Source organism: Schistocerca serialis, chromosome 10, assembly GCF_023864345.2.
Source record: "Schistocerca serialis cubense isolate TAMUIC-IGC-003099 chromosome 10, iqSchSeri2.2, whole genome shotgun sequence".
Lineage (NCBI taxonomy): Eukaryota > Metazoa > Arthropoda > Insecta > Orthoptera > Acrididae > Schistocerca > Schistocerca serialis.
In genome coordinates, this window is record NC_064647.1 from 182,753,055 (window position 1) to 182,768,825 (window position 15,771).

At 40.2% G+C, this 15,771-nt stretch overlaps 1 protein-coding gene across 4 annotated transcripts in view; it reads right to left on the minus strand.

The window, feature by feature from the left end:
- The window catches only part of LOC126424929 (speckle-type POZ protein-like), a 104,156-nt gene that overhangs the window by 22,712 nt on the left and 65,673 nt on the right, over positions 1-15,771 (minus strand). For all 4 annotated transcript variants that reach the window (XM_050087774.1, XM_050087773.1, XM_050087772.1 and 1 more), the window contains exon 3: positions 5,139-5,596. In XM_050087774.1, the coding sequence (XP_049943731.1) occupies positions 5,139-5,596 (458 nt within the window). The remainder of the gene's footprint in view (positions 1-5,138; positions 5,597-15,771) is intronic.

The window sequence follows — 15,771 nt, forward strand, 5'->3', positions numbered from 1 at the left end:
CCATCAATACAAAGTGGCAATTTATTTGCTGCTTGAAGGAACAGTTTGGCTGGTGTCGTGTCCTTTACTGTAAATGTGGGAGGTAAGACACTAACGTGTGCTCTGGTATAGATGAGAAAATACCAGCGCAAACCTAAAACCAAGGCATACAGACGTCCTCACGAGGTGCAATGTCTGTGGCCGCTGTTGCATGCATCCACAAGTTGTGGCGCCTACTGCAGATCATGTGCAGCATTTGGGAATGCGCAGGGCAGGTGGCAGTTGCAAGTGGCATCCTTGTAAGTGGGGTGGAACCAGCGTATGTGTGAGTCAGCTGTACTCATCCCGCCAGCCAAAGCTTCAGGCAAGGGGAAGACACTAGCCCGGTTGGGGTGGGAAGAGGCCGGTGCCGGCCTGCCGCAGTGCCCGATCTTCGCCACTAGGTGGCTGTTGTTTTGTGTGCTGTCCGCAATATGCATGTGCCCAGCCTCTAACGCCCAACAGTGGAAGTATACTCACAGGATTGCGAACCTCGGCAGTATTAGGCATTGCGCTGTGCGGAGAGGCGTGGCAGTGCCGAATAATGGTGTATGCCTGGTCTTACATACATAGTATATCTTCGAGTGTTGTTGTGGTATGTGGGAGAAAATGTATCTAGCTCTTGCGGCAGTTTCACCAAGCACAATGCCCAGAGCGCTAAGTTCGGCAAGATCTCGGTACTGACCTGTGCATGGAAGCGTCGCCACAGCTGTAAAGGGGTTCTGTCACCTAATGTCTTGTCATAAATAATGTTGTGAATCTTATCTGCCGGCAGACGAGAAAGACGTTCGATGAGTAGTGCACCGGCAGAGGCATATTTGTTGCTCTCGGGTGGATTCAGCAACAAGTCACTGATCAGATGAGGGTGGTCATGCAGGTGCTTCATCGAACACACAAAGCGAGTGCTGTCATCCGCAATACCGTGTATGTCCAACATGTTGTCCACCAAGGTAAACCACATCAGTGGGTTGTCCAGTTGTAATGGCGGCAGCTTCGGAAAATGACCGGGGACTAGTGCTTGCGGGGGTGTAGGAAAGGCACGAAGCGTACGGGGATTCTGCACTGTGTTCACTGATGCTAACTGTGTCTCAGTGACATGTGATGTGTTGTGTTGGATGTCCATTAGCTGTGCAGGCGAGACGTGATATCCAGTCCTTGTAGGCAGGAAATTTGTACGGCCACACGATGAGCGTGGCACAGAAGGATCAGCAGCCGATGCACGCGAAATCTTGAACAGAGCCACGAAATTGTGATTGAGCACTGAGTGATAGGGCGGATAGGAGCGATAGGGCAGATGCGTCACCCAAGGTGTGCGTAGGACAGCAGGCTGTGTAGGCGTACACATGGCCAGGCTCGGTTGATGCACGTGTCCCTTTGATCATCACGGAGAGGGAGACATTAAACAGCGGACCACTCTGAGGAGTGGGTGGTCGGTGTTGTGCAGTAGAAATGCAGGTGAGGGGTTTCCGGGACCTTGTGCTGGAGGAGCATTCTGTCGAGCTTAGACTGCCATAGAAGGTGTCTGCGCTGATGTGTATAGAGCCCGGTGTGGTGTGCCAGCAAAGGTTAGAGTCATCTGGCTGGTCGAAGCCAACATGGGAGATACAAACATTCCCGGTGTATTAGTAGCACAAGGAGTAAATCGTTGCGCTTCACAGTCGAATGTCCATTCTGCGGTTGCAGTGTCCTGCAGTGCTGGAAAAACTGGAGGTTGTGACATTGTCTGTTGGTGCGAAACCAGTGGTACACAACAAGTGAATCCAACATCTTTTCGCAACTTGGGGTCACCAATGTGGGTTTTCTGGCTGTAGTGACTGACCGTGCACAGAAAACTCCAATTAATGATCAGGCACTTTTATTAACTTCGAGTTATTACACAAACACAAGAAAAACACTACAGAAATTCATAACATGCACATTGCAACCGAAGTCCACCAGACTGAACCAAAGAACCACGAGACCCCAAAGACTGTTCCCTCTGCACTTCGAAGGTGGCAGTTACTCGAGGTCAATGGTCGCCCCACATATTTAGAGACAATTTAGACATGAAAATAGCATTATGGAACTTAATTTGAGAGATCACAGTCACATTTTAGTTGTTAGGTGAGACATGCTAATAACACTGCTACACTTGACATATAATTTTGTGTGTGTGTGTGTGTGTGTGTGTGTGTGTGTGTGTGTGTGTGTGTGTGTGTGTTTGGGGGGGAGGGGGCTGGCATGTGCTTATGTATATTTTGGATATGGGAATAGTAAATTTTAGGGTCCATTGTGCCTTACACTAAATGCCGTTCAATAATCGAAGTACAATGATAGTCAAACGGTGCTTAACCAGTGAGTTTTATCACTAGTGCTGAGTTATGCCAGTACTGTTAATATCTTTAATTATGTTTGACAAATAACCAATTCTTTTGAATGTGGATCAAAATTAAATTTGTTTGCATACATTCAAACATTGTCATCGTGGACTGTGGTATCAAAGACATTGCAATGCATAACTGGGTTAGATTCACTATTTTGAATTGTTTAAATTTTTCCAAAAACATCATTTTTTTTCACCACTGCAAACTTGCCTATTTTAAATTTGTCTCCATGGCTGTATAACATATTTAACTTTACTACCAGCACAGTCTTGCATTTTTAAATTTCCCGCCAACACCACCTTGCATTTCAGTGCCTGTAGCACAATTATAAATTTGGATTTTCGAATTTTCCTCCACAAACATCTGGGTTTTTTCAGCAACTGCTGTGCCAACTAGTAGTAGATGCTTGAACTGTGTTTCAAAGTTGTTGTAGCCATTCCCTGTGTTTCATTGAAATATTGCAGTAAAAATACAGGAAGGTTATGGTTCAGCGCTCCACTAAGGAGGAAATTATTATAAGGCACACATCCCAATAGGAGGAAGATGAAGAAGGAAACAGAATATGTCAACTTCAAAGGTATTGTTTAAGAAAACTACAAAAACAAATATTTGAGAGACCACACAAAAATGTGATGTCTGCCACTGCAGAATGTGAGTCCAGTTGAAAGTAGGCTGAGTTTATTGGATGCACATACTTTTATCACTCTAGCTTTCATCAATTATTTAGGAATAAAGGTGACAACTCACCAGGGGGCAAAAGGGCTGCATCACTGATAGGTACACAAATAAAAGGTACAGAGCCTAGCTAGTTTTCGGAATGAAATTTCTTATAGGAGAAACACATGTGGACACACACACACACACACACACACACACACACACGTCTGCCTACACTGTGCTCAGTCGACTGCTCTTTCCTAGCATATGGCCCATGGTTGCTAGTATAACTTCAGCCTTCAGCAGATTGAATTCCTGTTGAAGCTAAGATACCTTGCCAGTATCAGAGTACCTGAGATAGAAAAGTCTTTGGGTCTGGACAAGGCATGCATTACTTTGCTCTGGTGAAGTTGGCCACGGAATATGAATATGACCTCAGCTTCCATTTACGGAGATTACAGGTAACAATTCTAGGGTGGTGAGAAGATTTATGCTTGATGAGTTAGGCTGTATGGGCTAGCTTTTGAGTTTTTTAAGGAAAGCCTTCATTGTTCTTACTCATTTTTCAAAAGGGCTTCTGCCTACTTCTTATTTAATAGATTTAATGCTGAGCTTTTTGGACAATATGACCTTACTATCAGCACAGATTTGTTACAAGCCTTTTTATGGCAAATACATGTGACTATGCACTGGAACTACATGTTTTATGGAGCCAGAATCTTCCTTAATCCAACATACATACTGTGTGTTAATTGTGCCAAAATTAAATCCACAATTTGGTGGTATTATGTTCATGTAATTTCTATTTGTTGGTTTTCATATGTCTTACACTAGAACCTTAATGTGTATCCCAGATACACGTAAGTTTAGCTGGTCACTATCAGTGGACCACAGGCTACAGGCATTCTCATAATCATGGGTAGCATGAAGCACTAATTTTCACAATGTCTTAACTACTGTATCACTGCTATGGATCTCAGGTTCAAATCCCTGTCTGGCCATAGAGATTTAGGTTTTCTATGATTTCTCTCAATTGCTTACTGTGAATAATAGCATATTTCTATTGAAATTGGATGGCCAATTTCCTTCTTTCCTCGATATGAGTGTACTCCAGTTCTAAAGAACTTAACATCATTAGGGCACTGAACCATCCTGTTCCTTCCTTTCTATCACAGCTCGGTAAAACATAGGCTCGCCCACTTAAATGTTTCAGTGCTATTATCTCCAGAATGAAAAGAGACATTGAAAAATGATTTTCCGTGGTATGTATGTTAGACAAGGACTCATGAAAATAAATACTATGAGAGGTTCTGAAATGTAAGCAAATATTACTTTCAACAGAAACTTTTCTTTAATGGACAACACACATTATTTCTTTCCCAATGAATAACATGAAAAATCACAAAAAGAATGGTCTCAGTTGAATCACAATATGTCAATAACAGCCTGATAAATTGCAAAGCAAGGTGGATGCTCAAAATAAATGAAATGTATTGCTACTGCACACCTCGAGATGCAAGCGTGAACCACCTGTTGCTCATAATTGTGATGCGATTGACATATGCAATCTTACTTTCACTGTTATTATGAGGGCTAAGAGTAATAATGGGGTTTCCTGCCAAAAACATTGATCAGTGGGGATACATATTTCATTACGTGGGACAGCACAACTTCATTTTGCAATTTCTTGGGATGTAACTGATGTATTGTGAGGAAACAAATGCCATTATTTCTGAGAATTTTCACGTTATTGATTGCATAAGAAATAATATGGGGTGTCCTCAAATAAATAAAAAATAAAATAAAATAAAATAAAACAACCTAAGTCTGTGTTGGAACATCTGCTTACGTTTTAGAAAGTCTCATAGTATTTACTTTTATGAGTCCCTGTGTTACATTCATACCTGTGGAAGTCATTTTTCAGTATCTATTGTTGTCCAGAGATATTTGCACAGTAACATTTAAGTGGGTCACCCTGTATATGGCAGAAATTCATTTACTCTATCTGATGTAATGTTCAGGAGTCACAGCAACAATAAAGTATCATAAAATTGAACGTGTGACACAACCTGCTGTATTTATGGTGTTCAGAGATCAAACCTGTTGGCGAGGGCAAGCAACTCCTCCGGCATCTCAGAGATTGACGGAGTCTGGTCAGTGTAGATGTAGCAAAGAAGCTCCTTGACCACACGTGGCTCCACTTCCCGCATGTGAAACATGTAGCCTGACTTAGTGGCAACCTCAGGTGACTGCAACATGGAGGCGAAGACTCTGCTGCGTGCGCGTAGGAGCGTCGAGTGTGCCATCAGCGACACTTTACTGGAACCGGCCAACAGCGTGACATCGGCATCTTCCTTCAGCTTTAGCAGTGTTGCCAAGTCATCCTTGAGAGTGTTGGTGGTCCCAGGAGCTGACTCCACAACACTGCACACCACTGACACCTCACTTTCCAGCAGCAACTTGTCTGACTGTGCATCCTTAGGTAGGGTGAAGCCTTGCAGGATCTGCTTCCTCATCACCTCACCCACTTTGAACAGTTCAGACTCTATGGCGGGTAGCTGTTGACACAAAAATTACATTTATTAATTCTGAGTCCTGATGACAAGCAGTTCAGCTTCATCAAAGCTAAAGGCACCAGAAAGTGACTTTTGGTGCTGCATTTGGTAATGGAGGCCACACTTAGGATAAATCAAGATACCGTCATAGAAGTCATCTACACAGGAGTGTGCTGAGTTATAGTGTGTTGCAGGTAAATTGCTTGTCTTTGGTATATTATGAATCTTGTGATAAACATTACTTATGACTACTGCTCCATCCCTCTGATTCCTGTAAATAACAAATACGAACAAGATCACAGCAGTCATTTGAGCTGTGGAATGTGTGAATATGAGGAAAATAAAATAGACCAGACTTTTCACATTTTTATCACACATTTACTACTGATTAAATATTTTCTGAATATGTTATTAAAACCTGCAATTCACTGCATCGTTGTATGAATTTTCCTTCAAATGGTGTGATGTAAATGGTGAAGTGGGTGCTTCACTGAGTAGGTGGGAAAGAAGACAAAGAAAACCAGGGGTTGGGAGCATACACCAGAGTCATCAGAGGTATCGGATATTTCCAACATTTGTGATGATGACCATGATAATGGTTACAACAATCAGTCTAGAGAATTCACACCTACACATAGTAAAGCGCATAATGCATTATGTTACCTTTGGAATTGTGCTGCAGTTACTGGAGAATACACCTCAAGGCTATATTTGTGATGGCCATTTATCCAAGAAATGAGCATTCTATAAATTACTGAAATGTGAAAATGAATATGATTACAGGTTCCACATTTCTGTTTAAATGCATTTCTGCAATCCAATTTTGTAATAAAAATTTGCAGACAATTCAAGTGGCTACTATTTTCAATTATGTATACATTTACCTTCCCTTCTCAAGTGCACCATTTCCCAGCGACTGCAAATAATTACCCCCATGAGGTGAGGAATCACATTTTGCAGTGTACCGTGTATTGGAATGCTTGCTTATATAAACGATGTAGCTAGCAGATCTGTAGTGCACCGACATGGTACAGGGATCTAATCATGTCTACATTCTCCTTGGCATATTCTGCTAGATTGTTTATTTACAACATGCTCCATTACAAGGGTTTGTAATACTACATGTATGTCCTGTGTGTCTGTGTGGAGTGTAATGTAACGTTTGTGTTAGGTAACAATGATGATGATGATGATGACGCATAGACCACCATCAATAGTGTCATGTGCTCTCACTTCATGAGACACTGTGGAGAGGTTTAGTATTTAAACCAGGACATTGGCACAAATCTGGGAATCTGAAACTTTACGCCATCAACTCTCCTCCCCTTGACAGCCAAATACTAACAGTGAATTTTTTTTCCACCACTAGGATTTGAACCGGCTTACTGCGGGGTTGAACACCATCGTACAAGTGCGTGTTAGTGAACTCAGCCACATAGGCAGGTTCCTTGCCATATAGCGGATCACTCAGGAGCTATACTTTGAAACGTTTCAACACTTTTCAGCAATTCTTCATTTTTCTTGTACAAACATGGGGCCACATGGAATTCGATTGTTCCCTATGATGTGTTTTCTGGTATGTTAAGATCTGGGCTTTGTGCAGGTCTTTCAATGGAGCTGAGGATTTGCTGAACCACACCATATCCTGTGGCCTCAAAATTCCTGAACAGGTAAAATATGCTGGATCTCCATCCTTGCCTTTGAGCAGAGGTATTTATGACATCTGCAATATATCCAAACAAGAATTCCCATTCATGTACCCTACAAATAAACACAGTCTGCACAGTTATCGTGATGGCATCCCCCGCCCACATAACAACATGTGCTGCATCCCTTTCCTACTCTTGCACACAATGGAGATATTCCTCAGACCAGAAACCACATTCCTCCTGTGGTGTCACCGCCAGACACCACACTTGCTAGGTGGTAGCTTTAAATCGGCCGCGGTCCATTAGTACATGTCGGACCCGTGTGTCGCCACTGTGTGATCGCAGACCGAGCGCCACCACAAGGCAGGTCTCGAGATACGGACTAGCACTTGCCCCAGTTGTACGGACGACGTAGCTAGCGATGCACACTGACGAAGCCTCGCTCATTTGCAGAGCAGATAGTTAGAATAGCCTTCAGCTAAGTCAATGGCTACGACCTAGCAAGGCGCCAGTAGTAACATTGCATGTATCTAAAGAGTCTCACTTGTATCGCCACAATCTCCAGATGTACCAAAAGGATGGATTAAAGTTAAGTATTCCAGAAGCTACGTACTTTTCTTTATAGCATTCATTACGTATCCTGTTTCAGACCTCATGCCATCCAGCTTTAGCTTAGCGCGTGCCTTTCGGCTTCCTCTCATTGTGTCTAGGCTGTCTTGTCTAGACACAACACCTCCTATGTGCTCTGCACAATACATCGCACAGCACATGAAATCTCTTGGGTGAGAAGTGGCATTTGGCAACAGTGCCAACAAAACATGGCAGGCTGCAACTCAGTGCTCCATGTCATTATCCGGTAATTTATTCACAGACTTCATTCAGCCTTAATACTTTCATTTTCAATTCTTTTTTATGTGGTTAACAATTTCTCATATTTCTCATCTGAGCGCTTTAACTTATGCTGCTAGTTTCAGATTTCCCAAACAGTACAGTCAATAGGAATAAAGGAACTTATTGGGACACCTTGTACAATATATACAAAAACCAAGGGGGGGGGGGGTCAATGTGAAGGATAACTAACAGAGAAATGCTCCGATTGAAAAACATATCAGGCAGGGATGCAGTCCTCTCCTGCTAGTCAGCCTGAATGTAGATAAAAACCACAGAAATAAAAGAAACTTTGACATGTGGGATTATAATTCTGGATGGAACTACAGTAGATCAGTGATAAGTTTTGCTGATGACATTGCTGTCCCCAAAGAAAGTGAGGGATTACAGGACCTGTTGAATGAACTCAACAAAATATAGACTGAAAATACACCAAAGACAGACAAAAGAAACGAAGATCAGTAAAAATGAGACTAGCAAAAAACTCATCAAAACTGGAGATTGTGCAGTAGACAAAAAGGAAGGAAATTTTCTACCTCAGAAACACGAAGGAAATAAAAAGAAAAACAGAAAAGCACAAGTAGAGTAAGCATTCACTGCAAGCAGTAGTCTACTAGTAGTAAACACATGCTTTAATTTGAGAAACAGTTTTGTGAGAACGCACGTGGCATTCAGGTGTGTGTGTGTGTGTGTGTGTGTGTGTGTGTGTGTGTGTGTGTGTGTGTGTAAGAATGTACTTTCCTAAACTGGAATAGAAGAGAAACTAAGTAATTGAGATGTGGTGTCACAGAAGAATGCCAAAAATTAGATAGACTGATAGGTTAATAAATGCGGAGAGGTGTAATGTCCCATATTAAGACTGCCTATTTTGCAATGTTTATCACAGATAAAATGTTCATGTAAAAATCCAAAGGCACTATGTGTGTGAGAACTTAGACAGTCTGCATTGCTTTACTATTGTACTTGGTGGTGTGAAGAAGTTTTGCCTCTATTCTTCACCTTGACTTACAACTATGAGAAGGTACTGATATTGTATTCTGCTTATGGCAATAAATGAGACACTTCTGAAATATACAGGATTGTATTCAAAATTAAATTGGACTCTTTGTCATGACTATGAACCTGCAATGTTTAAGTAATATTTTCATTATTCATAGAGATTTCAGAAAATCTAGAATACTATAGTGTGTGATACATTTAAGAGTCTATTGACAAGCTTAGTAATTGAGAAGGTATACACTCACTTTTCTTATGGTGTAAATTTGAGTCTGCAACTTTGATAATTTGCACAGAAATTAAATTCATTTTTTACTTACAGTTAAGTTAAATGGCTTCACGCCATATACCAACAGACAGAGTAAGCAAATATGTTACCATTTATTCTGCTTGCTGCATGCATTACACATTGTAATTGTCAATGTGTGACAGGACTAATTGTGAGCAATTAACAATTTTGTGACTGAAGTTTATACAATATTTTCTGCTTCATAAACATATACTTTTTAAACCTGATTGCAGAAAACAAATCACTGAAAATAAAAAGTACAGCAAACAGAGAGGAGACATGAACAAGGGAGTAAGTGTTTTAAGTGGCTACTCTAACAATGAAGAAAGTTTAGAGGTTTCTATTAAATTCAGGTCACGGTAAAAACAAGAGCATAAATGTTAAAAATGGGCCCTACCATAATAGGTAATGTTGTCAAACTCAATCCTGAAGTGGAAGGAACTACCACTTACAGGGATCAATCAACATATCCATTAGTAGTACTATTTAAAATATTAGAACTGATGTCTTCCATGATGCCTCTTTTACTGAATCATTGAGGTGAGTTTTCACTGAACAGAATATGATATGGCTAAAATCCAGGCATCTGTTGTGATTGCTGAACTTTCGACAAAGCATGATGCTTGCTGAAAGAATTATCCGAAGATATATCAGATTTAAAATTGGCAAATACCTGTATGCCTGAGGCTGTGAAAAAGTTAAAGGATGAAGTAGCTGAGGCTACACAATTACAGTCCTAGCTGTCTGCAACTATTTAGCAGCTTCCCAATAACAAACTCCTTGTCAAGGACATGAAAGCCAAAGGGACTTCTACTGGGTACTGTGTCATTTTCTGCCTTGCAGCTTCATGCAGATACATTAAAAAACCCACCTCGACTGCAAAAAAAGCACCTAGTGTTAACCTAGGTTTCGGCGTAGATAACTACACCTTCTTCAGAACAATAAAACCCACAAGTGCCTAAGAAGACCTTTGTCAGTGATTAAAAGAACACCATAGCTATACATTTATAAATGAAAAAAAGGAAAACACAAACAGTACATATGTACAAAGTCAAAGCCACTACTTAACTTAATGCTGTAAGTAGTGGCTTTGACTTTGTACATATGTACTGTTTGCATTGAATGTCTGTGTAAGGGGGATGAAATGCAAAGCGAAATTAAGGTTGAAGAGGAGCAATGTGTGCTGGAAGATGGAAAGGGATTTACCATCTTGGAAGCAGAAGTAGAAAAGGCGCTGAAGGAGATGAAGAATAGGAAGGCATGTGGAATAGATGATTTGCCAGCAGAACTGTTGAAGAGTCTGGGAAACAAGGCAAGAAAAGAAATAGTCTACCTCTGTAACGAGATATATGACAAAGGGGAATGGCCTGAGGACTTCGCTGCAACAGTTATGATACCAATAGAGAAAAAGAGAAATACTAAAAAATGTGAAGAGCACCGAACCATCAGTCTAATTTCTCATGCAGCTAACGTCTTGCTGAGAGTGTTGAATAGAAGGTTATACGGCAAGCTGGATAGAGGGATTGCAGAGGGGCAGTTCGGATTTAGAAGAGGAAAAGGAACAAGAGATGCTATTGGACTGCTAAGAACTATAGGAGAAAGATATATGGAAAAGGGTAGAGAAATCTTTGCTGTTTTTATAGATTTAGAAAAGGCTTTTGACAGAGTTCAGTGGAACAAGCTGATGGATATCTTGAAGAGGAAAGGAGTAGATTGGAAAGAGAGATGACTGATACAGAATCTATATTTACACCAGAAAGTAAGGATAAGGAATGGAAATGAAATGTCAGAAGGAAGCAGCATTGGACGAGGTGTTAGACAAGGTTGTTGCCTTTCCCCACTGTTGTTTAACGTATACCTTGAAGAGATTATTGCGAAAAGCTTAGATGGTAAAAGAGGAATATGTATTGGTGGAAAGAGAGTAGAATGTATAAGATTTGCTGATGACATGCTATTAGTGCCAGAAAGTGAGCGGACAGTGAATAACATGCTCAAAGATCTGAATGAAGCTTGTGTGGAATATGGGATGTAAATAAACACAGCAAAAACAAAGAGTATGGTCATCAGTACAAGACACAAACTGTCCAATATTAAAATAGGACAATCTACCATTAGCCAAGTAAGTGAATTTCAATATCTCGGAAGCACAATAACTGAAGACTTGAGATGTCACCAGGAGGTGAAAACTCGAACTGCCATAGGGAAAGAGGCATTCAACAGAAAGAGGAACCTCTTATGTGGCAAATTAGATAAAGGACTAAGGAAAAGGCTTGGCAAATGTTTTGTCTGGAATGTGGCACTATATGGGGCAGAAACATGGACACTGAGACGAGAGGATGAAAAAAGGTTAGAAGCATTTGAGATGTGGATGTGGAGGAGAATGGAGAGAATAAGCTAGATGGAAAGAGTGAGTAATGAAAAAGTATTGGAAAGGGTTGGCGAGAGAAGATGTCTGCTGAAGGTTGTAAGAAAAAGGAAAAAGAACTGGTTGGGACATTTATTGAGAAGGGAGTGCTTGCTAGTAGATGCTATGAAAGGATTGGTTTGTGGGAGAAGACAGAGGAAGAAGGAGATACAAGGTGATAGACAACATAAAGGGAAGAGGAAATTATGCAGACCTGAAGAGGATGGCAGAAGGCCGGACAGCCTGGAGAACTACCATGTGAAAACCAGCCTTTAGGCAAAACAATGACGATGACGACGATGATGATGATGAAGTGACCAACCAATCAACCTAGTTAGATATGATAAACAAGTGTGACATTCAGGACGAGCTGTATTCTGATACCACTAACTGAAACAGTTGACATTACCGTGTCACTTTCTGCACTGAATGCATACATAGGAAACATTCCAACCACAGGTCCCATCGTAAATGTAATGTCTACTGACTTGTAAGGAAAGATATGTGAAGATATGTCTGTTCTAACCTTGACCATCAGTAACTGTAAGATACAGGGAGCAATAGGCACTGGGTCATGCAGTGTGAAATGCCAAGCTCACGTGCTACTTTGAACATAAAAATGTAGTAAATTCAGGCACGTTTCTAGTAACTGATTCTCTGGTTGCAGACTGTAATTTGGGGACAGAATTTCTCCAAGAGTGAAAGGCTAATATTGACTTCTCCACAGCGAGATGCAAATTGGTTGTTGTTAGAATTGAGATTGTGAGAGAGTTAGTATAAAAAGACAGTGGTCATCATAAATAATGCCAAGACTTAAAAATTGAACTTATAAGCAGGGAGACAAATGGCTTAAATAGGCAGCAACCTGAAGTGACTACTGATAAAAAGCAGTAGTAGCAAATAAAGTAAAGGAATCTTCATATTTAGGCAGTGGACAATGTGCAGACTTAAACAGTATGTTGTTAAGTTATTTAAAGGTGTTGGAGGAGAGACAAAGTTTAATACAGGAACACTATTCCATGTGAGACCTTTTGCCACACATCCTACTCCATTCCTTGGGTCAAAAGGCCAGCTATCACAAGGGAGATCAGAAAGATGCTAATATATATTTATTAATATATTCTGGGACAAATGAAATAAATGATTTTTACCTCATGAAAACCTAAAGAAATACTTCTAGTAATATAAATGGGTAATTTAGATGTTTTGTAGAACAAATATCTGCCAGAAAGTGTTTCACCAATTGGGTGTAAAAGATAAAGTACGTCTGTAATTATCAAACAAGGAATATACAGATTATATTAACTGAGTTTTCCTATTGGTGAAGGAACACTAATTGATAAGCAATTAGTGCTATCAAGGAATTAGTGTTAGTCTGGGTACACCAATGGACTGTGTCTTATAACAAACATAAGTGGTAGGCAACTGAAGATAAAAAATTATACTTTGATATGGAGATGAGCAATTTTGAGTCATGCAGGGTGTGGTACAATAGATATAGAGTTCTGTGCAGAGTTGATCTGCTGTTTATTATTTCTCTGTTTCACTCAGTTTTGCTGCCACTTGCATGCCTCGCTGAACTTGATGCCAGTGAGTCCAGTACGAAAACGAATAAGTTGTGACACATAACACACACTGCACTGTCTCCATCTGTGCACAGAATCAGGAAACACCAGGGAAAAGGTGTACAAGGAACAGCGAGGAGCAGAGGTGATGACAGTGTTTTTCCGATTAACAATGATTAGTTTGTGTCAGGTACATTAACTTCATTTAATCACAGAATAGTCTTCAATCAAACGGGACTGGGACAGAAGACTTAGATGTTCAACTGTGAGGATGCAAGGTGAATCGAGCAGATTTATGTATGCACAATGACAATATCAACTTTAACATGTTAGCTTGTGACATCACTGGTAAGTGAACTAATCTTATAGAGCAAATAAAGAATGACTAAATGTAGCTGTGCGTACACGAGAAAAGTACAAGTGACATGTACTTTTTAGTAGCATCTTTGCTTCAAGTGATGCCGTCAATCATGAACAAAAATTAACACGTGACAATGCAGAAACTATACGCATTCCTCCCATCACTGAAGCAACAATTACGCTTGCCTGCCAGCATTGCTCATTACAGACAGTATGCAGCAGCCAACATAAAGAGTGTAACACCCTAAACACATTGCAAGTAAATACCTACGAAGACACTAAGCAAGTGCTTGGAGATGTTACAGACAGTACTTTGGCACCATAGATACAAACTGTGTTACACGTTAGCAAATAATAAAAATCAGAAGACAGCCTGTGTGCACTGCTATTAGATAAAATTCAGGTGAACTGCTACTCCAAATTCCCATGAATTCAGTGATGTCCTGTCAGGACAAATAGGTATAATTTTTTATGAGAGAGCATACCTCTACCTCCCCTTTAACAATTAGTTATTATCTGGTTTTCTTTTCCGGGAAGCTAGACTATTGCTGTGTGTGTTTGAACGCTCTTGTTTCATATGTTGCTGCCATCTGATGGAGTGTGGCAAGTCTGCAAGCAGTGTCTTCTGCCTTCCTGAGGGCTGTAAGGTACATTAACTCACTATGCCCTTGCCTGGAACGATGAGCGAGTGCACTATTTGACAACTATAGATGTCATCCAAATGAGTAAATCTGAAGCCATAACATTTCATAAGCAGGAGAAATTTCTGTGAATTACATTTATAAAGATAACTTTTCACAAAATAAATGATAAAATGAAGAACTTCCATTAAAATTTTCCTTAAAAGAACTATCAACAAGAAAAATGTTTCTCCACTCAAAGTAAACCAAGAAATGAAATAAAAATTATTGCAATCCACGCATACAGTACAACTGATATGAATGCTCTTCAAACATTTGAAAATTGGAATATCAAACAATGGAACATTCAGATAGGAATACCAACAATGTAGGCCGTAAAGAAGCCATATCAAGTTGCAGAAAGGCGCGCGTGCGCGCACACACACACACACACACACACACACACACACACACACACACAGCAACCACACCTCACGCACACATCACACACACATCTCGGCCCGAGATGCTGGTGTTGGTGGTCGCGTGTACGTGAGGTGTGCTTGCTTGTGAGTGTGAATGGTGTGTGTGTCATTTTCTGATGAAGACTGTGGCCAAAAGCTTTGTAAGTGTCTTTTGGTTGCACCTGTCTGCAACTTGACATGTCTTCTTTATTGTAAGCAGCAATCTGTCTTTTCCCAGATTGTTAAAATTGTGATTAGTATGTCGAAGAACTATTGCACAGTGAAAAAAAAGTTGATTTGCTAAAGAACATTTTCACATGTAAACTGTCAACTGACGTTTAAGAAAGCTAAGCAATGAAAACTATTGAACATAATTCAGTATGCAACTGAGGTCACAGGTTTTTTAAATGGTTTTACCTTGTTTCCAGTGAAACTTAACCAAATAGCGAGGCTAGATTAATAAATATATTGAGGACAGATACAATAAATCCAACTTCACAAGCAGCAAAGTAACAGCAACAACCCCAATGTTACTTATTACTCAAAATGTAACCACATGGCAACAGAATAATATAATGATAATCTACATGTTACTCTCTACAAAATTGAAGCTTTATTATCAGTGTCAAGGTAAAAAAAAAATTTCATGGCAACACTCATTGTTTATGTGACATATGTAATACAATGTGGTGAAAGAAAAATCATTCTCCTGACCTTCCTATACCAAACAAAGATAAAATCCAACCCAATCTCAAAGAAAATCCAACTTAACCAGTAAAAGAAAACATATGATTGACTGTAATGGTTAGCAGAACCAGAATGGTGCCAAACTTGTTGCTCTGCTAATAAAGGTTGTCATCATTAGGAGCACTGTAATGTATCAATTTGATAACATATTTTGTTATGCTTCTATCTCAGATGATGTGCACACAGAAGTCCCAAG